Source organism: Strongylocentrotus purpuratus, unplaced genomic scaffold (assembly GCF_000002235.5).
Source record: "Strongylocentrotus purpuratus isolate Spur 01 unplaced genomic scaffold, Spur_5.0 spur5_scaffold_15, whole genome shotgun sequence".
NCBI lineage: Eukaryota > Metazoa > Echinodermata > Echinoidea > Camarodonta > Strongylocentrotidae > Strongylocentrotus > Strongylocentrotus purpuratus.
The window spans coordinates 13596698-13623502 of NW_022145600.1; the positions used below are offsets into that span (position 1 = coordinate 13596698).

The 26805-nt window shown below is 38.5% G+C and overlaps 1 protein-coding gene across 1 annotated transcript in view; it reads left to right on the plus strand.

The window, feature by feature from the left end:
• The window catches only part of LOC100889688 (baculoviral IAP repeat-containing protein 1e), a 66986-nt gene that overhangs the window by 28234 nt on the left and 11947 nt on the right, over positions 1–26805 (plus strand). The window contains exons 9-11 of the mRNA XM_030985960.1: positions 3682–3870; positions 6360–6533; positions 22067–22240. Coding sequence (XP_030841820.1) covers positions 3682–3870; positions 6360–6533; positions 22067–22240 — 537 coding nt within the window. The remainder of the gene's footprint in view (positions 1–3681; positions 3871–6359; positions 6534–22066; positions 22241–26805) is intronic.

A 26805-nucleotide genomic window follows, 5' to 3' on the forward strand; every position in this document is an offset into this window, starting at 1 on the left:
TAGATGCCTATAGAACCCCAAGATATACATCAGTTATTGAGTCCCACTACAGAGGAGGATGAAGAATATGGACCAAATAGTTTTTGTTATACGTCTGAGGAATTTAATTCATGTTTAAACACTTTTAATTCTCATTCTAAAGTATATTTTACATCAAGTTACCTTCATATAAATTTTCGTAGTTTAAATAAGAATTATAGTGCAATATGTTCGCTTTAAGATGCTATTGATGTGCAATTTTCTGCAATTGGTTTTACTGAAATTTGGATTAAAGAGGCTGACCCATTCTACAATTTTAATAATTATATTTTTTTATTGAATGTAAGACAAGGTAAGAAAGGAGGAGGTGTAGGACTTTTATTAAATGAGAAATTGAAATATAAACAACGTAAGGATTTAGATTTAAATAATGAATGTTTTGAGTCAATGTTTGTAGAAATTGAAAAGGTAAAGAAAAATGTTTTAATTGGTGTTATTTACCGGCCTCCAAATCAACCAGTGCAATCGTTTTTAGATATTTTAGAAGATACTTTAAATGTTGTTCATAAGGAAAATAAAGACATATATCTTATGGGCGATTTTAATATTAATTTATTTGATGTTAACTCTTGCCAATCTGTTAATGATCTTTTAGAATTATTGATGACTTATTTTTTATATCCCATGATTCATTGTCCAACCCGAATAACTGACAGGTCTTGTACTTTAATTGATAATATTTTTACGAACAATTTAGAAGAAGTTTGGTGTGGAACAATTTTAAGTGACGTAAGTGACCATTTGCCAGTATTTTTAATCAATAAAAAACAGTGCATACAAATTTTGTTTTACGTGATCTAAATGAGGAAAATATTGGAAAATTTATGCATGAAATATATAACTCTGATTGGAATTTATGTTCTAATGATCCAAATTATAGTTATGAATGTTTTTTAAGACAGTATGTTTGTATTTTTAATAAATGTTTTCCTTTGAAAAAATGTTTAAAGAGTAAAAAATATAATAACCGATGGTTTACTAAAGAGTTACGCAAAATGTGCAAAAAAAAGTGTGAATTATATAAGAAGTACTTGAAAGATCCAATTGAATATAAAAAACATAAATACAACAAATATAGAAATATGGTGAATGGTAAAATTAAAAAAGCTAAAATAGAATATTTTAAGGCCAAATTTAGAAATGCATCAGGAAACATACGGAAAACATGGAAGTTAATCAATGAAAGTCTCGGTAAGAGTACGAGTAAGCATAATATGCCCGACTCGGCTATGTGTAATGATCAAGCTATATGTGATAAGAAAGAAATATGCTCTGTTTTTAATAAAAAAAATTATTAATATAGGACCTAGCTTGACTGATAATTTAGACAACAACATAGATAATGATTTTAGTAATGACATTTATAGTAATATTGATTTTAATTCATGTACAGCTTTTTTTAATCCAATTACCCCCACAGAAATAATCAATATTGTAAGTAAATTACAAAATAATAAGAGTTGTGGTTATGATGATGTAAGTGTTAAATTATTGGAAAAAGTTGTTCGTATTATATCATGTCCTTTAAGTGCAATATTCAATATTTCTTTATCTGCTGGTATAGTACCAGAGCAATTAAAACTTGAAAAGGTTATTCCTGTTTTTAAAAATGGCACTAAAGAAAATGTTTCTAATTATCGACCTATATCTATTCTCCCTGTTTTCTCAAAGATTTTAGAAAGAGCTGTTTATAATCGACTTTTTATGTTTTTAAATAAGTGTAATATTATCACAGAATTTCGATATGGTTTTAGACCTGGGCACTCTACATCTAATGCAATTATGCATTTTATTAATAATGTTTTGAAAACTTTTGAAAATAATCATATCTTAATGGGCCTTTTTTTTAGATTTAAGTAAAGCATTTGATACATTAGACCACACTATTTTATTGAAAAAGTTATATTATTATGGTATTCGTGGAGTAACTTTAAAATGGTTTGAAAGTTATTTAGAAAATAGAACCCAATTTGTACAAATAAATAAAGAAAAGTCTAATATTGAAAAGCTTAGATGTGGAGTGCCTCAAGGATCCATCCTTGGACCTCTTTTATTTATTATTTATGTTAATGACATGTGCAATATTTCTGACAAACTAAAGTTTATTTTATTTGCTGATGACACAAGTGTTTTTATGTCTCATTCTGATGTCCAGGTTTTACAAAATGTTTTTAAGCAAGAAATTTTGAAACTTTCTAATTGGTTTTTATATAATAAATTGGTTTTAAATTATGATAAAACTAAGTTTATGGTTTTTACAAATAGAAATATTGATTTTAACAACATTCACTTACGAGTAAATGATCATAATTTTGAACGTGTAGATAATCTTAAGTTTTTAGGTATTGTAATTAATCATAAATTGAAGTGGCATGAGCATATAAATGTGGTGTGCAATAAAATAGCAAAAAATATTGGTATTTTATATAAAGTTCATTTTTATCCCTTAAATATTTTGAAAATGTTGTATCATACTTTAATAACACCATATTTTAATTACTGTATAGTTGCATGGGCAAATTTTAATAAAAATGATATGTTAAGGTTACTTAAGCTTCAAAAGAAAGCAATACGCATTATAACTCATTCCCAATATTATGCTCACTGTAATCCTTTATTTTGTAATCTTGGAATTTTGAATGTAATCGATATGCATAATTTTCATATTGCAGTTTTCATGTTTTCATGTTTTAATGGCAACTTGCCTACCTTTTTATTAACATGTTTTAACTTGAATTGTGATGTGCATAATTTTAATACTAGAAATGCCCTAAATTATCACCTCCCCAAGATAAGAACGACTTGTATGAAAAATTCACTATTTTTTAAAGGACCATTAATATGGAATAGTATACCTTAGGAAATAAAAAAATGCAAAACTCTCAATCTTTTTAAAATTAAATATAAACAATTTCTGTTAAACAAGTATAATAATCAGTATTAATAGTATGGGCCAATTTTTGACATTTTTTTTGATATACTCTGATCGTGCATGATGGTAAGTTATAATATGTTCTTTGTTTTTTGTTCTGTTCTTTTGTTCTTGTTTTCATGTATGTGTGTTTTTAGGGGTAGGCTTTTATATAAGGAACTTCCCTCCTTTCTGCCTATCCCAAATGCTCTTATAAATTGCCATTGTATTTGTTATCACTTTCTTGTGTTTTTTTATATTTATAACTTCATTCTGTATTTGTATGTTTTAAATGTTTTTATGAAGAGTGTTGAATAAACTTTGAATTTGAATTTGAATTATTCAGGTCAACTCTGATCAGAGAATATTTATGATGTTTAATTTCATTCGTAATTTCACATTAACTTCTGAACAAATTATACTGTCTCCTATTTGCTATCAGTCATGCCACAGTCCTAATTCGATCACTCAAAACATGTTGTTCACCTTAACATAGAAGTAATGTATAAACACCATTTTCAATCTCAAATTAATACAGAAGCTATCGAAATTAGTGCTTATTTCAGTGTAGAGACTTGTACATCATTACAAAATAATTGGTAGATGGGTTAAGACGATTTCATCGTGATAACGATATTGATATAATTTTTAAGCAAATAGTTTCTTCTTGAATATACTTTGACTTAGTTATTTTTAAATGATCATTCAACATAATGTTACTTTCATAACAGATTGAGACTCTTCACATCCATCTTGATAATCTCAGTGAACGTCCCTCTGCATCACGTGATCTCGCTCAGGTCATCTGCAAGTTGCCTCATCTGAAGAACCTTACACTCAATGGGCAAAAGGGCTGGGATGATTTCTCACTTCACAATGACTTCTTCTCAACATTTTCGTCAATGGCGTCATCTGCAAAGGTATTGATTAGAGCGTATATTTTATAATCTAAGTAAATCACTACGCGTTTTGTTATACTGGCGAGTACTCATTTCTATAGACGAGACGGGATGATGTTACTGTCCAAATTAGTACACCGTTACAGAGGTAGCGGGTAGGGAAAGCTAACGTTTTATGAAATAGGGGGCAAATGATAGTTGTAAGTGGGAATGCACTACCTACAGAACAATATAACAATTTACAGTAAATAATATCTACCATGTTTTCACTTACACGTGTCTATACTTAGCTACGAAAAATTGAGTTTTCAAAGTACTATTTTAATAACATGTAAAAAAATAACATTGTCTATTAAAATTATCTACCCCCCCCCCCTCCTCCTCCTTACCTGATTTATTGTGCAAATGCGGGGAGCTAAAGCGAGATTTCCGAATCATATATCTGGTAAATCCCCTCCTTTTGGACAATCTCTGAGCCGAAAATACACAATGTCGTCGATAACATAATCAGGGTGTTCGAGTTGTCCCCGTAACAAAATCATTGTTTTCTCTTAAAGAAAAGCGACCGTTCTGCCATCTTGTTTTATCATATTGTTTAATGTAAGAATAGAATCTTAAAGAAAATTTAAATTTAGATCAAACTCCTTCATTCAGGTCAATTATAATCTAGAGAATACTAACGATGTCTCATTTTATCCATTATGTCGCATTATACTTCTGGACATATTCTTCTGTCTCCCATTTGCTTTAAGTCATGCCACAGGCCTAATTGGATAAGTCAAAACATATTGTTCACCTTAAAGGCCGGCTCACACTATGACGAATAGGGGGGAGGGGGGGGGGGTACCACATGCTACGTTAAGCCTCGAATTGAATTATTGAATTTCCCGCCAATCATCGTGTGTTGTCTTTAATTGTCGCTAACGAATCCGCCAGCGACCGCAGACGGCCGAAATTACCAGTCACGTCCGTGGGCAAATTGTCAGCAAATTGAAAATTTTGAGGCGGCAAAAAAAATCGTTGTGACTCCGTTTAGATTTCGTTGGAGACAGCAACCCTTATTTCCTTGACGTTTCTATGCGCGCGATTCCGTCTCTAGTCGTTTTGCGGTCGTCACAATTTCGTTGGTATTCGTTGTCGTTGTCGTTGTCGTTGTCAACGATCATTGACGGCAAAACAACGGCAAGTGACGTCACATCCCGAACCCTGATGGATTGCGAATTTTGGCCGGAGGGTGACGGTTGATGACTGTTGATGGCGGGTCGTTTGCGAGTACCTGCGGCATTGCAACGGTGGTCTGCGACGGTTACGATTTTGCAACGATGGTCCGCGATTTTAAACTTTTTTTGCGATTTTTTACGCTTTGTGACGTCAGTGACCCGCACAAACACAGACTTTGATGTCGACCGCTGAGTCACGTCATCGTCGCCGAAACCCACCGTCAGCCGCCGTTCCTTGCCCCCAGCTAATCCGCTGTCAGCCGTCTGACCTCGTTCCTTGTTGCCGGGCTCCGTCGAGACATCGTCACTCGCCGCACAGACAACGTCCGATTTTGGTCGCTAGACTCCGTTCGCTGCCGCAGCCATTCGCCCCTTACCGCCGTGTTGTCGCTGAAGGTCGTTCCACTCATCAGCGAATCTTGGTTTTCCCCTTTTGCCGTCGCTTTACCGCCAGAATGTAATGATTTTCACATCCGTCTCCTTTCGCGGGGTCTTTGCCGCTACAATGTAAGCCGGCCTTAAGCTAGCAGCATGAACACCATTTTCATTCAGAAAATAATACAGGAACTATCGAGAATAGTGCTTATTACAGGTGTCAAGACTTGTACATCATTCTACAAAATATGATGCATGCGCATGAGTTCATTATACGATCTATCCGCACTCGAGTTGAGGCTGTGTGTATCTATCACACGAAGCCGTTAGGCTGAGTGCGATAGATACACACAGCATCAACGAGGGCGGATAGATCGTATAATAAACGAATGAAAACATGCATCATTTGTTTTATACAACGAAACTCCTAGATCCTTGTTATTTGATGTAAACAGAATTAATCCAAGATTGTTTCGTGACAGTATATGGCTGACAAATAAATCTCAAGTTTGAATAAGTCTCTATTTAGTGCACACACATAAGTATAGATATAGCAAGCGCTTACCTCTGCACCCATAGTGCTGCGCAGGAATAGCAGTATAAAGCGCTCTAACCCTACGCGCACTATTGCGCGCTCTGAAAACGAGTTTAATAGTACTTGAAAATATTGCACTCCTTTTCATGAAAACGAGTGCAATAGGCTCAGTTATTGAATCACACGCGACCGCGCATGACCAATCATTTGATTAGGATCTGGGAGTGAGATGTATAAGACAAAATAAAGGTGGATGGGTTAAGACGTTTTCATTGTGGCAACGATATCAATACAATTTTAAACAAATTGTTTAATCTTGAATATACTTTTAGTTGGTCGTTATTAATTAATCAATCAACATAATGTTACTATCATAACAGATTGAGACTCTTGACATCCAGCTTGATGATCTCAGTGAACGTCCCTCTGCATCACGTGATCTCGCTCAGGTCCTCTGCAAGATGCCTCATCTGAAGAACCTGACAGTCAGTTGTGAACGCCAAATGCATGATGCCTTCTACTCAACATTATCGTCGGAAGCCTCGTCTGCAAAGGTATTGATTAGAGTATATATTTTATGATCTAAGCAAGTCATTACGCGTTTTGTTATAGAGTCTACGGACGTGTAATCAATTCTATAGTACACGAAACGGAATGATGGTACAGTCCAAATTAGAACACCGTTAAGAGGAAGCAGTTAGGAAAAGCTAGAGTTTCATGAAGTAGGGGGTTAAAAAAGCGAAAGTGGTTATTAGCTCCCTATAGAAAATTATTAGAAAAAAATGATAGTAAGCAAATATTAATCGACTATGAGGGTAATGGTGCAAACTATCATCGCCGAGGTGATCTCGGGGCTACTATCTTCCCGAGCCGCAAGGCGAGGGAAGATGGTAGCCCCGAGATCACCGAGGCGATGATAGTTTGTATTCATTGCCCGAGTAAAGGAGGTTAATATTTGTTTTATATCCCACATCGGCAATAAGGTCTATTTAAAGTGAATTTACATAATTAAAACAACTGATTTCGCAGACAGTTTAGCTTCAGCTCGATTTTACAAAGCACAACATGCGTACATGTAATACAGTCGATGCGCGCTCATTCTTTATGTTTAGAAAGATACTTAATCGATCTCATTAAAAGAGATCGGACAATATTAAGTCGTTTTCGCTGTGGCAATCATTACCTGCCGATTGTAGCTGGTAGATATTCAAATACTCCAAGGGAAATGAGGCTACCGGTATGTACGCTGTGCAATTTGCAATCGCTTGGGGATGAGTTTCATTACTTGTTTGTATGCCCTACCTTTCGTTCAGAAAGAAAATTGTTCATCGATAAATATTTTATTGAAAGACCAAATACACTGAAAAATGGATCAGCTGTTTAACTCCAATAATGTACAAACACGTTTAAACTTAGTAAAATTCTGTCGAAAAATAATGCTTCGTTTTCATTAATTTAAGTATGTGCAAAAACATGTTATGAGTTCAATACTAACTTTATGTTTCTCTTTTTTGTCTTATGTCAATTTATTAAATTGATATCAAGAATATTTTCAGTAATTCATTAATTCAGATATCAATTTACTGGTGCCAGTAAATTTCTTTTTCAATTGCTTCCATTAATTTCGTCATTAATTATCGTTTTAATTAATATTATCGTTTTGTTTTTGATTATTATTATTATTATCATCATCAATATTGTTATTATCATTATCATCATAATTGTTCTCACTATTGTCGATAGTGTTAGTTTGTATGGATTAACATTAATTCTATTTGTATTGTATATTTCACAGTGTTTAATTGACAAATTCAAATTGATTGTAAACTTCTCCAATACCCCAATGTGGGTGACATGAGAATAAATAATTGTCAATTGTCATTGTCATTGTCTTACATTGACATTGAATTTGACATTTCGCGTAACCTACTTTGCTATGCGCTATTCAATGCGCACGTCGCGCAAGTGGGGCAGCAGCAAAAAATTACTTTACAAAAAGACCTATCTCAGGTAGATAGTACTTATCTATACCTTTTTCGTGCTCTGTACAATCGCAATGCAAACAACTATACATGAGGGATATAATAAGTATTATATCCTGCATCAAAAATTTGTTGGCTTTTGATTGGTTGAGAGCTCGTCACATGACCAAAAATATTTGAGCTATTTTTAGAAAGTACTATATGAGAGTACTATTTTGGTTTACTATTTGGGAGTTGAAAAAAAATTGTAAATTTTTTTTTTTAAATTGAATCAATTTTTTTTTCAAATCTTTATTTAATGAAAACAAAATATTTTAAATCTTTTTAGATAAAAATTAACATTTTTTTTGTTCCAAATTTTTTTTCTTTCCCAAAAATGTTTTTTTATATTTTTTTTTATTTATTTTTTAAATAATTTTTTGATGCAGGATATAAAACAAATATACCATGCCTTCTATTCGAGGTACTGGTTAAACTATGGGCCTCGGTGACTCCAAAAGTACCATTTGCTTCGGGGCTGCGCCCCTCAGCAAATAGTACTATTGGAGTCACCTCTTGCGCATAGTTTTAACCAGAACCTCTCAAGGCAGTGTATATTTGTATAATATAAACCATATTTACCACAATAAATCAATGTATCTACCTATTATTTGTTAGTTTATCTAAACTACGCTACCTTCGAGAACTCTTTAAAAACGTCACACTCGTGTATGCCCCCACCTCCATACATCGCCTTCACGTGCGCATCGCACGTCCGCCACTCATCCTCTTTCTATTCTCCCCTATCGGTAGAGACATCGTATACAGCTGAGTAACATTAAAATCAAGGATTTTGTCCTTTTTTTCGTTGGGCTTAGCTCTTTTTACGTATTGAATTCCGTCCTCATTTTAATTACTATTAATTTGGTGGTATGGGTTCCCTAGTCACGATTTTTCGGTGAACATGGGGGCAAACAAAAAATCGTACAGAGATTGTAGACTCGTGGGGCATTCGCATGGCCATTGCACAGCTATCGCAAGGTTACTGCTCGCTGCCCGTGCAGTATCCGTGATATTGAGCATTCAAATCTCCGAGCAGCCTCTGTACGGATTTGCTCCGTCCTGCCCCTGAGGGCCAATACAATAAATGGCACGATGCTCGTAGATAATGTTAACACAAACATCGTAGCCCGTAGCCTCCTACGTTGTCTACGAAAAATCATAGACTAATTTATCGTACGACGCCCGGGGCAAATGTAATCCCGGCATAATCTCGCTCGCTCCTTTTGTCTGGCGTTTCTCTTTGTTTACTTTTCGTGTATTTAGGTTCGTGATGGATGCATCGTAGCCTGGTACTCGTGTTTCTCCTCCAGCTGGTGCAGCTACGGGAGGGATGTTTGACAAGCCGACCACTCGTTTATTCAGTGTGGCGGCAGGTTAGTTAGGGAGCGCTACTAGCGTCTCTCGGACAGGCTCGTTTATAATTACCGGCTCGACTTTTTCGGGCTCGGTAAGACAGCCATTGTTTGGACCCAGGGTCCCAGGAAGGGGGCGATCGGTTTACCGATCGTTAGCCCCCAACACACGATAGAGAAGGGCGTCATTGGTCTGCCGGCCTCTGACGTTCATGCTCTGGGGATGAGTGTCGCCATTGCGGCCACTCACACTCGGACCCGGGTGAAGAGTGTCGCCATTGCGGCCACTCACACTCGGAACCCGATCACTGGCTTTGCTCCCGCTATTGACACGTGCAACACCTTGAGCGATTCCGCAGTCCTCAATACTAGCTTGAATCCTCAGGGGCCGGCTTCCTCCCGTCGGGTGGAAGTCGTAAGAGACTTTCCGACCGCCCAGCTAGGGTACTGTCCGTCAGTCTTGAGTGTTTACTCGAGTGATTACGCAGCACCCCGTGCCGTCTTGATAACTCAGGAGAAAAAGAGCAACAACTTGAGCGATTCCGTAGTCCTCGAGACTAGCTTGAATCCTCAGGGGCCGGCTCTCTCCCTTTGGGTGGAAGTCGTAAGAGACTTTCCGACCGACCCACTAGGGTACTGTCCGTCAGTCTCAAGCGTGTACTCGAGTGATTCCACAGCACCCCGTGCCGCCTTGATCACTCAATAGTAGTACACTCTTGCTAGCTCTCTCGCTCCTGTCACAGTCGGGTGCTTATGAGACGAGCTAAATATATATCCATCGCCTGCTCAGCAGTGCCGTCCGATATAATCTGTATCAGTTTAACGGTTCGGTAAATTGCGCAAATATACGCTCTTGCTAGCTCTTTTGCTCCCGTCCGCGGGTAGGCATGGAGTATAGCCATGTCCCGGCCATGTCTCAGTCATGTCTCTTCTGAGTCGATGTCTGCCTTGGGCACACATTAGGCTACGGCTGGGAGGAGGGGTTCGGCCTCGTTTAGACGCCTACCCTTCTCCGTTGCCATCGATCAGGCTGAGCCTCTCGATTATTTGGAGCTCTTTGCTGAGAGAAGTTGGCGGGGTAGTAACCCAGCCCTCTCGGCCGACCTCTGGTGGTACAGGCCTTCCTTTTTCATGGTCGGCTGTGTCATGTCTTTGGACACGGGCGTCCAGGGCCTAGGTCCGGTTTTACCTTGGTGGCTTAATCTGGAACCACTTGCCTAGATAGTGTCCGATATTTTGGATAGCCCCTTCTGGTACCCAGACATGTTTACATGCCCCTCCTATCTCTGTCGACGCCCAGCGAGGAGATTAATGTTTGTGGTTGCGCCCGCCCCCTTGGGGCCAGGTTCTCCACTGGTTGTGCGAGGTGCGGCCAAGGCTTCCCATCTCCTTCCGCGGGAATACAGCTCATGGGGGTTTGCCAGTCCGGTGACGGGTATCTTGTGTGTGAGGAGGGTTTCCCATCTCCGGTGATCTCCTCCCGTTATAGTTTTAACGAGCGCCGCACATTGGGTGGGTCAGTTATGTAGAAGTAATCGCACTTAGCTCCTCCTTTGGGTCAAGTTTTGTGTCTTAGGGCTTTGTTGCAATGCAACGGCACGCCAATTTTTTGTTGGTGTAGCTCCGGTTTCACCCACGTCGTGGTTTCATCCAGTCGTGATACGCAAAATCCCGGTTTCGCGGAGGCTCTCGGGTCTTGATTGATGAGCCTCTGGCGCAGTGGAGTGGTTTGGTCCCGGTTTATTGGTATATAAATTTCGGGGTTTACGAAGTCTAGTATGGCCGCTATACTCGCTTCTTCTCCCGTACCTGCGGGTAAGAAGCGCAAGCGTTCTGACGTCCAGCTGCCGACTGGGTCAAGGGAGAGAAGGCTGAGTTAGGTGTTACGTCAGTCGGTGTGTTCTCTAGCCGCTCAGGCTGGGCTTCGTGGCTTCTTGGTGATTCTGGTGTCTGGGGATACCAGCCACCAAAATACCTAAAAGACATTTTGGGTTTTGGCGGAGGCCCACCTTCTGCTCCTTCCCGTGCCTCTGCTGGTAATGAGCCGGCCCTGGTCACACCTGGCTTTGGGTTTGTTCAGATTTCGCGGGTATTGTTACTCAGGCATCCGAGACACTTTTAGGTCCGGGTCGCCTGGTGCTGTTGGCCTTCCACCATGGGCCGTCGGCCGGTTGGTGGGAGTTGGGCCTGTAGTTCCTGCCTTCGCGGTTGTTTTCGGCATCTGCAGCGGGGTTTCAGTTGAGTTCGCCACTCGACAGAAGGTTGTCGGCCACACGACAGGAGGTTGTCGACCACACGTAAGCCTTTCGCACCATGCTCTTGCGGCTACTGGCCATGCTGGGCCTATTTCGCTGAACCTTCCAGTTTAGCAAGGCCCGAGAACAAGCTTCGTCACTCGACGCTTTGGCGAGGGGCACGAAGCTGTGGTTGGGTTGTTATGTTTATTGTGGCCTTCTAATGTCAAGTCTCTGACTGTTATTTAGGCGGAGAGAGCTGTGGTAATTTTTAGACCTCACCTTGCCTCTTCTCCAACCGTTTAGGCTGGGCTTTGCGCGGTGTCGAAGTAGCTTGGTGGGCGACAGGGTTTACCCTGGTCTCATCCGGCTGGTCTGCGGCCCAGTTTTGCTGGTCTGGTGTAAGCCGGTACCCGTTTTGGTTTGGGGATCGTCTTACCGAGTTCGGCCTCGGGGAGGCTCAGTTCGGTGGTTGGCATTTCTCCTCGGGCTTTTTGCCTGTTGGTGATGGTTAAGCTCTTTTCTCCAGCTTCTTTTGCTACACCTCCAAGAGAGGAGTGGGTAGCTGGGTCGGGACTCACCCTTCCCCTCTGGGTTTTTTTTCTAAATGACGGCTATGTCTGTGACTCTTCTCGCAGATGGCTTCGCCATCTGTGATAGGTCTCAATGAAGCCTAGTCATGCGGCTGACCAAACGGCTGTGTCGCCTTTTCCGAGGGATTTATCTCTTACAACTAGCTGAAATAGCTCAGTTGGGAGATCGTTAGACTGAAGATCTAAGGTCCCTGGTTCGAAACCACCTGGAGAACTCGCATAAGTTTTGAACTGTCCTGGGTTTCAGCATGTTCCTTTCTGTTTTAACGGACATAGTTCCCTAGCTCATTTGGAGGGTAATCAGTGTCAATCGTTGATGTTTGGGGCAACGGGCTCTCCGGCGAGTTTCCGTTTTTGGCTGGTTTCAGTTCATTGCTATGGACATCTGTCCCTTCTCCCGGGCCTGTTGTCCCAGTCTCTATCGGGGATTTTCTGTCATCGCCCTGCGGTGCATACTCTCTCTGGCCGCTAGGCCGGTGTCGGGGAGTACGCTATGGCTTCTGGACTCTCTGAGAGAGCCTCGCGGTTTATAGTCTAGAGTCGTAGGGATTCCACGAGGACCCTTAACAACTCTCGTTTGGAGCCCTGCTCCATTTGGTGTGGAGACCTCGGGGTCTCGCCTGTAGGCTTCAGTAGGTGTTATAGCTGGATGTTGATTTACTTGTTTGACAAGTGTAAAGTCCTTCCGCTTTTCGTGGTTATCGTTCGGCCACCGCCTCTCATGTCTGGTTTCCGGTAGGCTCGGGGGTTATCTCCCGTTTCTTGTTGAAGTTACTGCGTTCTTTTCTGCAGTGGCCGGCTATCCCGAGGCTGGCTCCTGCTTGGAGTTTTCCTAAGGTTTTGGATTTGGCAAAGCCTCTTTTTGAGCATTTGTCTAAGGCCTCACCAATAGCTTCCGGACAGCGGAGGAGTACGCTCCATGCGCTGTCTACCTCCCCCGGCCATATCAGGTGGGAGAGGTGGGGAGTTTGGTTGGTCCCACGACCTTCCTCTGGACCGACGGAGGTTTCCTCAGTCCTCTTTCGAAATTCTCGGTCGCTCAGGACAAGGTCTGGTGCCCAGGGCACTCAGGTAGTTCTTAGATAGGACTAAGGTTCATCGAAAGGATATCCAGTTGTTCCTCATTTCGCGGGACCTCCTTTCTTCTGCGTCTCGAGAATCCATCTCCAGATGGATAGTGGACGCTATTCAGGCGACGGGTCCTGAGGCCCTGTTCGCAGAGGGCAGGGCCAGTGCCCATATTTCCAGATGTAGTGGTACTTCCTGGGCGTTGTTCCAGGGAGTGAGTTTGGATGTCATTTTGAAGGCCGCGTTTTGGCGGTCTCCCAATGCCCTTCCGTCTTTTTATCTTCGGGGACGTCACCTCTAGGGAGGTGTTGTGGTGTTGTTTGCAACTGTGTCCCTGCGGGCGGCTTCGGCTGTCTTTGTTCCCCAGTAATCTCCAGTAATCTCCTTCTTGTCCGATAGATGCCTCCAGGTTCATTTGTGTGCTTGTCTAGCAAATGATAGGTAGATACATTGATTTATTGTGGTAAATCAGTTCTGATTTTTATTATTTACTATATAAATCTATGTATCTACCTATGTCCCTCCCTCCGTCCCCTCTCCTTGCGGGCAACATGTCCGAAGCTATGTCTTTTGAGGCTCGTGAAAGAGGATGAATGGCGGACGTGCTATGCGCACGTGAAGGCGATGTATGGGGGTGGGGACATGCACGAGTGTGACGTTTTTAAAGAGCTCTCGAAGGTAGCGTAGTTTAGATTACCTAGCAAATAATAGGTAGAAACATAGATTTATATAATAAATGATAAAATCAGTTCTGATTTTTCATTCCTACACTGCAAAAACCAGGGTTTTAAATTTCTAACACCAGCACGGAATAGAGAAAAAAGCACACTTGATGTTCATTTCACGTCCGTCCACGTCCGTTCGACACCAACAGTGTCGACATATTTAATGACAGGTTGGTGTTCCGAGTCTTGGTGTTATACATGGTGTTGAACTTGCGCTTGCGCATAAGTTAGTGGATTCGAGCAAAATCATTGGAAGACAGTTGTCATATATGATATGATGTCGTATCGTGCATGCGCACGCGCGAGCTAGCTGTCGAGAATCTCTTCGGGATATCGTGGTTATGGAATTTTTAGTCAAGGTCTAAATAACCTATTTCATCAGCGCTATCATGCCGTTAAGTATGAAAATTTATCCTGCAGACAGAAACGTTAGAAAATTGTTACCACTAAATCCAACAGACATCGCAGGATTCTTTAAATTGAGTGTTAAATCATTGGTATTGCTTTTAACAAAAAAAATCAGGGCTAAATTCTACACACCACTGGTGTTAAAAGAAATGGTGTTGGAGTTTTTAACATAAAAACTAGAATTGAACTTTAACACCAAGCTGAAATAATGGTGTTAGATTTTAACACCAAGAGTGAAATTGAATTGTTTAATTCCAAACCCTGGTGCTAAATAACACCATCTGGTGTTTTCCGATATAAATACCGGAAAAGTGTTAAAATCAACACCCATGGTGTTGAATTTAACACCCTCGTTTTTGCAGTGTATGTGGCAATACAAAGCTACGTACAATTCGATTTACAAAGTACTATTTCAATTAAATGTTAGAATAATCTTGTGTTTTAAAATGAATGATGATAGCAACTGCAAAATTGAGACCCTTGACATCCAGCCCTTGACATCACGTATTTCAATACCCCCCCCCCCCTAACTCTGTGTGTCGTACAGATGCGGGAGAGATAGCGAGATTATCAAATCATATGTCCGGTATTAAATCTCCTCCTTTCTGAAAATCTTTGAGCCACCACTACACAATGTCTTCAAAAACATAATCAGGGTGTTCAAGTTGTCCCCGAAAAGAAACCATTAAAGAAAAGCGACCATTCTGTTACCTTCTAGTTTTATGTTATCTTTTTCGTGAGACTTAAGATCATGATCTAACTTCTTCATTCAGATCAATTATTTTTTTTTTTCTCTTTGCCTCTTAGAGGTGTTTATTCAATATTCAAACAGTAACATAATTTTGCTTACAATTTAGCAAATCAATGGAACATCAATAATACACAAGTTATTTACTCAAATATAACTAAGCAAGTTCGCAGGAAATTTCATATTTTGTACTTTCAAATGTTCGTTTATTTCTATTCTGTCAGTCATTTCTCTCTTAAATAAGTAAATCAAACTCAAATCTCTATTATCATATCCATACTTATTACGAAAAATAATCATTTTATAAATCGACCAAAAAGCAATAGTCATTATCAAATCGATTTCGATTTGCGAATTCATTTTGAGTAATAAAACAATATCTATCTCTATTCTAAGATTGAAAGCACGTAAAACTAAGTCCTTTAAATACTTAAAGAACCTTTCATTTGCCTTACATGAAATGAAAGCATGAAGCACATCTTCAGTTTTTTTGCATTTTAAACAAAGGTTATCGTATGCGAGGCCCCACTTGAACAGATTGTTACGGACTGGTAACATATTATATAAAAGCTTGAAATTAAATTCACGTAGACGAAAATCTTTTATCCCAATCAAATTCCTATCAAAAACAGAAGACCATTTAACGTCCTTCTGCAAGACATCTTCCCAATACAAACAACATTTATTTATTTTAATTTGTTCAAAACTGATCATATTATACCACTGTTTACTACTCAAAAGACTAACAGGCTTAACTGATTTTCCAAATACAAAGTGGGGGATAGAGAGATTATGGTCTTTGAAAACCAAAGGTACCCTATGTTTATCATTTATCCAAATTTTTGGAATTGATTTTTGTAGCTTTGTATAGTCAAAAATCAAAAATTGTTTACTTCTTCTAGTATTAAGGCGGATACATAATTCATTTACTGAAACAAAAGTACCATCTTTAAAGATATCATTTAAGTATATAATACCACTTTTATACCAGTCTTCATAAAATAACATTTTCTTTTCAAAAACAATATCTTGATTATACCATAAAATATTTTCGTCGACATGCTTCTGTGTCTGACATTCAGCGGATGTGTATTTGTTTATGAGGTACCATGCATGTAATATTTCTATGTAAAAATGTGGGACGTTTCTAAGTTTTAAGAGATTTAAAGTATAATCAGTATAATTGCAATTGAGGAGTAGATGCAGCCCTCCCAAACAGTCAAACCAATGTTTACACATATCTTTCCAATTTCCTGTTGTATTATCTAAAAACATCCCAAGCCACTTCAACCTAAAACTAAACATTTGCCTTTTAACATCAATCATTCGTAATCCTCCTTCACAATAATCCTCAGTAACAATACATCGTTTTACCTTTTCAATTTTACTTTTCCAAAGAAATTTAAATATCAGGCTATTAAGTTTTATCAAAAAAGTAGACGGTATTGTATCAACAATCATTAAATGTATAACTTGACTAATTGCAAGTGATTTAATAATAGTCAGTCTTCCAAACAAAGTCAGGTTTCTTTTTCTCCAGTTATCTAGCAGTTTTTGCATTTTTTCTAATTTATTTTCCCAATCAATCTTTAAAGCACACTGCAGATCAGGTGCGATATGATGTCCTAAGTATTTTACTGGCCCATCTGTCCAATGTAAACCAAAACAAGTTAGCGACCATCGTTGACAGGCTGTTCCAATCCAAATCAAGACAGTCTTTTCTCTATTTAACTTCGGTCCTGCAATATTGCCAAAAACCTCTAATTCGATTAAAATATTTTCAAAAGAATTTATATCAGATACATAAAATAAGGTGTCATCTGCATATTGCAGCAATTTCAGATCAATACCTTTATCATCAATATCTAGACCTTTGATTTCCTTATTTTCTCTCACTTTATTTGCCATTAATTCTGCGGCCATTACAAACAATAAGGCCGAGAGGGGACACCCTTGGCGTATTCCTCTCAGAACACTAAAAGTTTCAGATAACCAACCATTTACAATTACAGAACTTGAAATATTTGTGTATAAAATTGTTACCCACTTCTGGAAAACAGGTCCAAAATTAAATTTACTCAGACATTTTTTGATAAAAGTTACATCAATTACATCAAAGGCTTTAGAAAAATCTACCATCATAAGAGCACCGTTTTTACCGTTCCTTGTCATGTATTCGATGATATCTTTAGTAAGTCTTACATTACAAGCCGCCAGACGACCTCTTATGTAACCCGACTGGTTTTCATGAATAATTTTACCAATTACTTTTTGAAAACGTTTTGCAAGCACTGTTGCAATTATTTTATAATCACTATTCAGCAATGTGATCGGTCTCCAATTCTTCAGCTCCCGATGATCCCCTTTCTTGTATATCAAAGTAATTATTCCTTTCCTTTGAGTATCCGACATTTTCTCATTAGCATAACACTCGTTAAGAGCGGCAACTAAAATATCACAGATCTCATTCCAGAACACCTGATAGAATTCCGCGGTTATTCCGTCAGAACCTGGAGTTTTGTTTTTCTTCATTGCGAATACAGCTTGTTTACATTCTCTGTGTGTTAATAAACCTTCACATATTTTATTTTCATCGTCAGAGAGAGATGAAATATTTTGAGAAAAAATATAATCTTCTGCATTTTTAACATCAATATCTTCTTTAGTATACAACTTACTATAAAAATCAACGGTTTCTTTCAATATTTCGTCTTGTTTTTCAATAATTCTTTTCCCATTTCCTGTCTTCAACTGATTTATGTTTTTTCTGCTAGCATTTCTCTTTTCTAAGCTAAGAAAATATTTAGTACTTCTTTCTCCCTCTTCCATCCATCTTGCCTTAGCTCTGATACCAGCTCCTTTAGATTCTACTTTATATATATTTTCCAGCTCTTCTTTTATGACCCTATATTCGTTTTCATTATCATTATTTCCACTTTGGTTATCAATACATTTTTGTAATACATTAAGCTTCATTTCTAAGAACCCTTTTCTATTTTTTTTGATCTGCAACTTTATGTTTACAATATTTTTGTGTAAATTCACGTATCTTTATTTTCAAAAGTTCCCATTTCTGTAGGGGACTCATATTTTGAGAATTCATTGAACTAATAACATCACAAATATTTTTATGATAACAGTCATCAGATCAATTATGATCTAGAGAATATTTAAGATGTCTCATTTTATCCGTAATGTCACATCATACTTCTGGACATATGTTACTGTCTCCCATTATTTCGATGTTAGCCACGCAGCAGTCCTGATTGGATCAGTCAAAACATATTGTTCACCTTAACATAGCGGTACTGTATGAACTCCATTTTCAACCTCAAAATAATACACGAACTATCGAAATTACTAGTACCTATTTCAGGTGTCAAGACATGTACATCATTACAAATTAAAGGTGGATATGTTAAACGTTATCATCGTGACTACGATATTAATACCATTTTAAACAAATTGTTTAATCTTGAATATACATTTAGTTTTTTTTTTAATTTTATGTTACCTCTTCAGGGGGACTTTATTGTTCAATTTCAAAATACATATATATTATTTACAAAACAAATAAAATGAAACAGATGAATTATATACAAGATCAACATAATTTCTTAAAATGATTATTTTAACATTTCTAATACTTTCTTAACTTCTTCATTATCGAAGTATCTTACATTTTCTTTGTATTTCAAATAACATTTTAATGATGAAATAAAATTATTTATTAACCTCTTTGGATTGGTTGGAACTTCCCCAAAGTTCCGCTTTACGTAGTTTTTGTAAGTTTACCAGTTGAGCATAATTTATCAAACAATTAAATTATAGTAACTTTTCGCTTCAGTACATTCAACGTTTATAACATCTAAAGTTGTTTCAATGTACATTGTTTCATTGAGACTTGAAGCTTTGTTTAAACGTAATTTTGTGACTAATATTTTGGGAATGCTTTTTTAATTTTCACATTTTTAATAAAAACAACAGATTTTTTTAACATCAAAATGGTTATTGAATAGTGAGTTATCTGTCCATGTACGTCGATTTATAACATGTTTGATTTAAAAAATTCCTTCTTTTATCCACGACGGGAAATACAGAGGTTTATTATCAATTACAATATTACTATTATTCCAAAGTATTTCATTGGGAATATCTTTTACTTCATATTCATTTACATATCGAATTTCTGACCATGTGCAAAGCGAATCCATATAAAACATTGGTAAATTTCTTTTATTTAAATATCATTTTCATGTGTTTAATATGACAATTATACTGTGAACGTAACGGCATCCCGCCAACTCTTTCAGTCCAAAATGAAAATAATGTCTTCCACATTGCATCATCTGCATTAAAAAACTTATATACCCAAGATAATCTAAGTGAATTAGCTTTCAAAATCAAATCAACCATACCAACCCCCCCCCCCCCTTATCTTTCTGACTTGATACAAACATTCCGTTTTACTTTTCACGTTTGCAAGCACTACTTTAAACAAACAGAACTTTGGTATTTCCAGCCCATTTTTCCTGATTATGGTGTCATATGAAAGAACAGAAACTTAACTTTCTAGAAATTTGATTTTCCCTTTGAAATTCAGATACCGTCCGCCAAATGACTTTTTGGTTTCCTCTCTTCAAATTCATTTTAATGTTTCATTTATCAATTAAAATTATGATTAAGTTATGATAAAACATCGATAATTCTCGGTTTCGTTTTTTCTGGGACGCACTGTACATCATCTTATACAAATTGTTGAATCTCTTTTAAAATATCTTCACTGTTCACAATTCTGTTACCATCTTTCTCTATATAATGTAACTCTTTCTTTTTCCATCTTTGTTTCTCAAGCTGTACAAAAATACTTAGTAAATTTTTACCCTGTTCTAGCCATTTTTCTCTTGATCTGACATAAAAGTGTGGTACGGTATGTCACTGAAACAGCTCCCGTAGGACTTTTGTGCCAAAATTGATGCATTTTTGGATTCATTGGGGTCCAAGCTATCAAAAATTGATGGGGTTCAAATTTTCACGAAGACACCAAATTTCCCTATTGCGCTTTATATAAGCCATTTGGCGCCCAATATGGACCCACAGGAAGTGAAGGAGGGGTCTGAAAACTTGAACCCCATCATTTTTGGCCAATTGGGACCCTTTTGAAGCCAAAAACAACAAAAATTTATTATGGCAAAAAAAATCCTTCGGGATTACATACCATACCGCACTATAAGCTCCTTGATATTTTATAGGAAACCATTTGTATAGCTCTCGTTTTAAGTTATCTAGTTTTTCTTTATCAGTATCATTTAAATTTTTATCTTTTACTGAGCACAATTGTCTTAATTCCTTTTCCATGTTCACATAATACCGTTTCATTTTTCCTTGTTTTAATCTTGCGTAACTTATACTATATTCTTTTAATTTAAATTTACAAACTTCCCACTGTAGTTGTTTACTCATAGTACTTGTTTCAATCTTAATCTTCCGTATCAAGTCTTTAACATTTTGTCCATACACATTATCATCTAGCAAAAAATTATTTAACTTCCAATAACCTTTTCCCTTTTTCTCTTGGGATATTTTGATTTTCAAAGATATTGCATTGTGGTCACATTTTAAACATGGTCGAATATCTGTCGAAAAAACTGAACATTTAAATCTTTTGTTATTGACCAATAGTCCAGACGAGAGTATAGTTTTAATGACAACTGTCGCCAGGTAAACTGTTTCTTGTCTGGAAAAAAATTCCTCCATATATCTAAAAGCTTATTTCTTGTTTGGAATAATTTATAATACTTTTTGGATAAATATGCATGAGATATCCCGTAAGTATCTAGGGTTCTGTTCTGCACACAATTCCAGTCACCACCTGCAATCATAATACTACTATCTGGCCTATGAAGTTTTATCCATTGGTCAAGTGATTTATAGAATGTTTCCTTTACCAAACCTTTCGCTGGTGAATATAAATTTACACAAAAATATGTTTTCAAATTACATGAGAATTCCACAATTATCGCTCTTCCATCTCCTTGTAAATGAACATTGATTATATCAATTGGAAGACCACTGCGAATCAAGATTTCTACCCCTTTTGAGTGGTTGGTTTCGTGATCGAAAAAAAAATGCCCTGACCATTCACGATTTATACTATTTCCATTGTCACGCTTCAAAAAAGTTTCCTGTAGAAATACGATGTCACATTGTTGATGTTTCAACCACAGAAATATCTCATCTCTTTTCAATTTATTACGCAAACCCCTTACATTAAGGGATATCAAATGAATATTAGAATTGATCCTAGTTAATCAAGAACTTCTCAGCATTTTCTTCATATATCTCAGTTTCAACTCACTTCTTCTTTTTCGATTCCTTTCTTTTTCTCTTTGCTGCTTTCCTCTTCTCTCGTGCTGCCTTTGGCGGCGTTTCTGCTGAGAGCGTGGATTCCGAGCTTTCGTCGTCGCTATCGCGATCGCTTATCTCGGAGTTCAAAGCACTGTCGCTTGAGGAATTGCTGTTGTTCTTTGGTTTATGCTTTTCCTTTTCTTTCGTTGCGCTAGTCGTGACGTCATACTCTCCATCAGTGGCAGTGACATTTCTCTCGCCGGATACACGAGTCGACTCACCGTGACTACCCTTCGAATTGTTGGATGTGTGGCTTGATGATGGTGTTGTGCTAGTGGCCTTTGCGGCTGGGGGGGGATCTTTTAGATTCGTTTGCTTTCGAACTTTATCGCTATAATTATGATTCTTGTGTGAGACTATTGGTGTCTGAACGCTGATTCTCTCGATCCGTTGCCTGGTGATGAGTAGCATTCGGACAATTACCTTTCACATGCCCACTTTGCATACACATGCGACACTTTACAACATTGTATATACATTTAGTTGGTTGATATTGATCATTCAGCATAATGTTACTATCATAACAGATTGAGACTCTTCACATCCGACTTAGTGATCTCAGTGAACGTCCCTCTGCATCACGTAATCTTGCTCAGTTCATCTGCAAGATGCCTCATTTGAAGAACCTGACACTCCTTTGTGCACGCTGCATGAACGATGACTTCTACTCAACAGCTGCGTTGATAGCGTCATCTGCAAAGGTATTTATTAGAGCATATATGTTATAATCTAAGCAAATCACGACGCGTTTTGTTATACTGACGTGTACCCATTTCCATAGAACACGAACTGGGATGATGTTATTATTCAAATAAGGAAGCAGAATGGAAAATAAACATTTCATGAAGAAAGGGGCATATGAGCGAAAGTGGTATTGCACTCTGTGGCAATACAGAGCTACGTAAAATTAGATTTACAAAGTATCATTTCAATTATATGTAAGAATAATCTTGTTTTATGTTAATGAATTATGATGGCGACTGTCAAATTGAGACCCTTGACATCCAGTATTTATTTCCCATCACTTGGTGTGTCTTGCAAATGCAGGAGATAGCGAGATTACCAAATCATGTGTCCGGTAAATCCCCTCCTTTCTGACAACCTTCGAGCCGCCACGACACAATGTCGTCGACACCATAGTTGTCCCTGAAACGAAATCATAGTTTTCTTTAAAAGAAAAAGCGACCGTTCTGCCTCGTTCTATTTTTATTATATTTTTTCAAAAGATCATGATCCAACTCCTTCATCCAGGTCAATTATGATCTAGAGAATATTTACGTACATTTCATCCGTAATGTCACATTATCGCATTATCGTATCCGAACCGTATCAGGACAATTACCCCCTGGGCAATCACCCCCCGGAAAATTACCCCCGGAAAACTACCCCCCAAAGACAATTACCCCCTGGAAATTTACCCCCCGGAGAATTACCCCCCGAGGACAACTACCCCCCAAGGACAATTACCCCCCGGAAAATTACCACCCGGAGAATTACCCCCCGAGGACAATAACCCCCCGGAAAATTACCCCCCGGAGAATTACCCCCCAAGGACAACTACCCCCGAGGACAATTACCCCCCGAGGACAACTACCCCCGAGGACAATTACCACCCGAGGACAACTACCCCCCGAGGACAATTACCCCCCCCCCCCCCCCCCTCGAAACACCATTACCGCGGCCCGAGGACAATCACACCCAGGGAATTTGTAACACTGTGACGTATAATGCGAGCTCCTCTTCAAATTGCTATTTAGAGAAAATGTCATGAACTTTAATTTTCTTAGTTATTTATGACGGAATAGATTTGTTTCGTACAGGGGTTGTGTATAAATTATATTTATATTCGTAGCTCACATTCAAAGCCCTCGTACCCATCTGCCAAATCTTTTTGCTTGACGTACATGTATCCTCCTAGGAGGAGATTTCACCCACCCCTCTCGCTCTGTATCCATTCCACCTTTGTGAAGTATGACTTAATATGCCACGTGTATTGAATCAAATTCAATTGCCAGAAGACGCATGTATCAAATCGAATTCAATTGCCAGAAGACGCATGTATCAAATCAAAGTACGGAATTTACATTTCTGAGAAATTTAACAATACATTGCGCGCAGATGAGTACGCGTTAATACAGCTAGTCTCCCCTAAAATGGCCCAACAAAGAAATTAGGATGTAAGATATCATTATTTATGCATCCTCTGTAACTTTTCTAATCAGCTGATCGTATATTTGTCTTTGTATGTATAATAATCCATGATCTATTCCAAAATTAAGGTTCTCTTCATGTTTATAAATGTAATGTAATATATATATATATATATATATATATTTCTGTTGTCATGGTGAACTAAAATATGTTTTCTTGTACTGTAATTTATTTTGAAATAAAAATTGCCGTCAAGTTAAATATATGGTATGTACGGTGCTATATTAAAAGAAAATAAGTATCCGCACTTGGGTACATTCATCTCAATGATTTTGTAATTCCAGAGCAGCGTTTTTTTCAACTGGGGTGCCGCAAGAGAATGTTAGTTACATGACAAATTTTTTTTGGCAAACGTTGATTTTGTGAAAAACAAATATCAGAAACGGGTAGAGTATTTATTTTCATGAGAAAATAAAATGTAAACAAATAATAAAATGTCTTTCTTCCTCGCTCGCTGACAATATTTTGCGAATATATATCTTTTATTTCGACATTACATTGTTACCACACTCATCACAATTATAAACATGATGAATCAAGGCAACGAGATGCCCAAATATCCTCATATTCATGTATCAAGGTCATGACCGAATATTTCACTTTATATTAGTGTACATTCGGCGGTGAGGCGCCCGCATACCTTAAATCTGTGCTAGTGTGTTGATTACAACATTATGTTTTACCATTTTGAAAATGTCTTGTCCTTGTTTTTCTTGCTCGTTCACTAAATCAAGAAACAAATGTGCCCATACGTGTGTACATAGCACTTGACGAGTGCCAGAGTGATGCAAAATAAATAGTTTGTGAAGAATTTAAGATTGGGCGAAACTTTTCATTTCTTAAGAGGGCATCGTGTCGAACAAAAAGTTGAAATAACGCTGCACAAGAGAAATCCTTCGTAGAAAACAGCAACCACAGTGTTGTTGCATACATTATAGTTAAAGAAAAATGTGTAGTAAAGAGGAAGATCACGCGCAAGTATTTGAACGAATGTGGGTTCATGCACGGGATTTTATGGGCTCGTAGCCTTCACAGCATCTCTCAACGTGTCAGATCGTCTTTTGCTATTGAATCCTGATTGTCCCCGGGGGGGGGGAATTGTCCTCGGGGGCGGGTAATTGTCCTCGTGGGGTAATTCCTCAAGGGGTAGTTTTCCGGGGGGTAATTGTCCTCGGGGTAGTTGTCCTCGGGGGGTAATTGTCCTCGGGGGTAGTTGTCCTCGGGGGGTAATTTTCCGGGGGGTAATTATACTTGGGAGGTAATTTTCCTCGGGGGGTAATTCTCCGGGGGGTAATTTTCCGGGGGTAATATTTATGGGGGTAATTGTCCTTGGGGGGTAATTGTCCTCAGGGGGTAATTCTCCGGGGGGTAATTTTCCGGGGGGTAATTGTCCTTAGGGGGTTATTGTCCTCGGGTGGTAATTCTCCGGGGGTAATTCTCCGGGGGGTAATTGTCCTTGGGGGGTTAGTTTTCCGGGGGGTAACTTTCCGGGGGGTGATTGCCCAGGGGGTAATTGTCCTAGAACCATCCGAACAAATACCCCCTGGACAACTACCCCGCCCCCGGATAACACCCTCTTGGACATCTACCCCTAGGGTGACTCTAACCCCGAGACAACTATCACCTAGGAGAACACCATCCAGGAAAACTACCCCCGGACAACTACCATCCAGACAACTACCCCCAGGACATCCACCCTCTAGGACTACTACCCCCGGACCACCACCCCCATATTGCTCCGGTTGTCTCATTTTCGCTCGCTGGAACATTGCCAGCACAAACCACTGACTTCTACCTCCTGGACGGATCATCGCCCATTCCCATTCACTATACGTTACGTACTAAAAGGTTGTATTGTCTGACCGTTCATGAATATTCATGTTTTTGCTTACCTCGGCAAAATGCTTGCCTCTACTAAATGAAAAAATTACGGTGGGGGGGGGTGGATGTAATGGAAATAATGAACAAATCAGAACTGATCTATGATGATTCATGCTTCTTATCATTCGTGTGCTTGAGTTATAACCTTACAATCGCGTGGTAAATTGAGTCCAAAGTTCGACTTGTTGTACATGTGTTATATAGGCAATGGCGAACTTGCGACCCATTTTGATGAAATTACGGTGGGTGAAATTTCAAAATTCAATGAGACATGAGGGTTCCAATGAAAGAGCTAGTGATAACGTATGTCGGGGTGGATGTACTTTTCGTTTAAACAAAAAAAAAATGAATTTTTAACGATTTTTTTTTGTAAATGTCCATGGGCTAACATGTTAGGCTGCTGACTCTGACGATAGGGGGCGTTGTCAAATGAAACTAAACGGAGCTATATGCAGACAACTATCCCCTAGGATAATTTCCTAGAGGATGGTTGTCGTAGGGGGTGGTTGTCCGAGAATAGTTGTCCGGGGGTACTTGTCCGAGGGGTTTTCCTAAAGGGTGGCTGCCCTAAGGGGTTAGTTGTCCTAGTGAGTAGGTGTCCTATAGGGTGGTTATCCTAGGGGTGGTTATCATGAGGGTGGTTGTCCAGGGGGTAGGTGTCCTAGAACCCACATTATACACTGTCGCTCTTAAAGTTGAAATATTTTTGTGTCCATGCCTTGAGCCCTAATGCATGGCCGTCCAGAGGATTTTTTTTATGTTGGGGACCGGGGTAAAATGCAATAAATTATTGAAAATGTATTGCATTTTCTTTGTTGTTTTTTATTTACGGAAACTGCCCCCTACCCTCCCGATAAACAAAATCACGTGAAAATCACGTCAATATCAAGGTATCGACTTGAGGAGAGTTACGTTCTTCAAACACCGGACATTTACGTAAATGTGTTAATACGTTTATTGCATTAGGTAACTTGAAACACACGTTCACTAAAGCACGCAATTGTCACTGCAATATCACCATTATAATAACGTGATTATCCCTACCTTGGAGACCATGGTTTGTAAACCTAATACTCCCGTGTTTGTTTGGTTATGAAATTACATCTTCATAAACGAAATTATCGCGTCACAGAAACACGTGAAGCGTTAGTGATAGTTTTAGTCAAAATATCTG